A 1,382-nucleotide genomic window follows, 5' to 3' on the forward strand; every position below is an offset into this window, starting at 1 on the left:
TTTGCTCCATTTCAAACAGTTTATTTTTTCTGCATGTGATACAATGAAGGATGTTACTGACAGGAGAGGTGGGCGTGCTGCATGAGGAAGAGCACGTATTCTGCGGAGGTGCGCGATTTCTCGCGCAGGTCGAAGAGCGCACAGTCGCGGCAGTCCAGCACATAGCCCAGCAGCGCCACCAACTGTGCCGTTGTTTCCGGGCTCTCCGACGCACGCGCCGCCATGCCCTCGTACACGTCGCAAATGCTGAGCAGTTTCATTATTTAATGTTAACATGTAGTGTCTGACGAGTGCATTCGTGCATAAGAATAATCACACTTTGAATAATCACACGTTGAAGGCGCAAATCAATATGAAATTTATTTTATTACGCTCTATTCCACTTCCTGTTCTGCAAGATGAAGTGGTCGACGATTTGCGTGCGCAGGCCGTTTACGATGGCCCACAGCGTGTCGTTGACTGGCGCGCAGTCCAGCAGCACCATGTTCAAGGGAATGTCGCGCCGCAGGAACAGGATCTCATCACGCAGCTCTTCATACATGTAGATACGTGCAGAGAAGTCCTACCGTGGACAAAATTATGCCTTAATTATAAAACACTAAATATGTTGATATACCAGTAAAAGACAGAAAAAGAAGAATAGGAGAAAAAGTTCATAACATTACAGGCAACTTAAGTTGTTGAAACTATACCTTTAAAAATGGCGGAGGTTCTTGACCAAAAAACAACATGAGGTCTTGTTGAGCCGTGCCGTCTAATAGATGAAAATATTCGGCGTAACGCTTGATGAAGTTCAAAGGTCCGGGCCGATTGACCTTGAAGTACCTCAACGTTTGGTTGATGATGTCCACCATGTAGCGTTCATCCGGGAACACGCAGTACAGGGTCGGTCTCGGACGTGTCACATCTGAAAATTCACGATTTAAATCATATTTAAGTTTAAAGATAACTTGATATTAAATAGGATATAATATTAAGATACCAGGATACATGATAGTGTCAACGCTGGGCAGGTTGCTGTTGACATTGATGATGTTGTGAAACCACTTGACTATCAGAACTCGCATCTGTTCGAGGCTGGGTTCGAAGTTGAGCTGCGTGCTCCCCGGCTGCGCAGTCACCTTGATGCGCAGCAGCGAGTTCTTGATGAACGTGTAATCTTTGTACTCCTCCCCGAAGTTGTTACCTTCCTAACATTAAACAACTTAATTTATATTTGCGTATGTTAAAATCTTGAGGACCAATTCGTTCAACTCACCCAATAGTATGCAAAATACTCGGCGAAATGTTTCACACTCCGCTCCACTAAATCTCGAATTTGTCTCGACATTAAACTATGGATACATCTGTATAAAATATAACATTTGATTAATGTAACTTAG

The 1,382-nt window shown here is 43.8% G+C and overlaps 1 protein-coding gene across 1 annotated transcript in view; it reads right to left on the minus strand.

Annotated features, from left to right (window-relative positions):
- LOC106106905 (dynein heavy chain 3, axonemal-like) overlaps positions 1 to 1,382 on the minus strand; it is a 22,059-nt gene that overhangs the window by 18,058 nt on the left and 2,619 nt on the right. The window contains exons 10-14 of the mRNA XM_013287563.1: positions 1,259 to 1,346; positions 983 to 1,190; positions 693 to 907; positions 372 to 562; positions 75 to 246 (exon numbers count right to left, since the gene is read on the minus strand). Of these exons, the coding sequence (XP_013143017.1) occupies positions 75 to 246; positions 372 to 562; positions 693 to 907; positions 983 to 1,190; positions 1,259 to 1,346 (874 nt within the window). The remainder of the gene's footprint in view (positions 1 to 74; positions 247 to 371; positions 563 to 692; positions 908 to 982; positions 1,191 to 1,258; positions 1,347 to 1,382) is intronic.

This window comes from Papilio polytes, unplaced genomic scaffold (genome assembly GCF_000836215.1).
Source record: "Papilio polytes unplaced genomic scaffold, Ppol_1.0 DF822067.1, whole genome shotgun sequence".
Lineage (NCBI taxonomy): Eukaryota > Metazoa > Arthropoda > Insecta > Lepidoptera > Papilionidae > Papilio > Papilio polytes.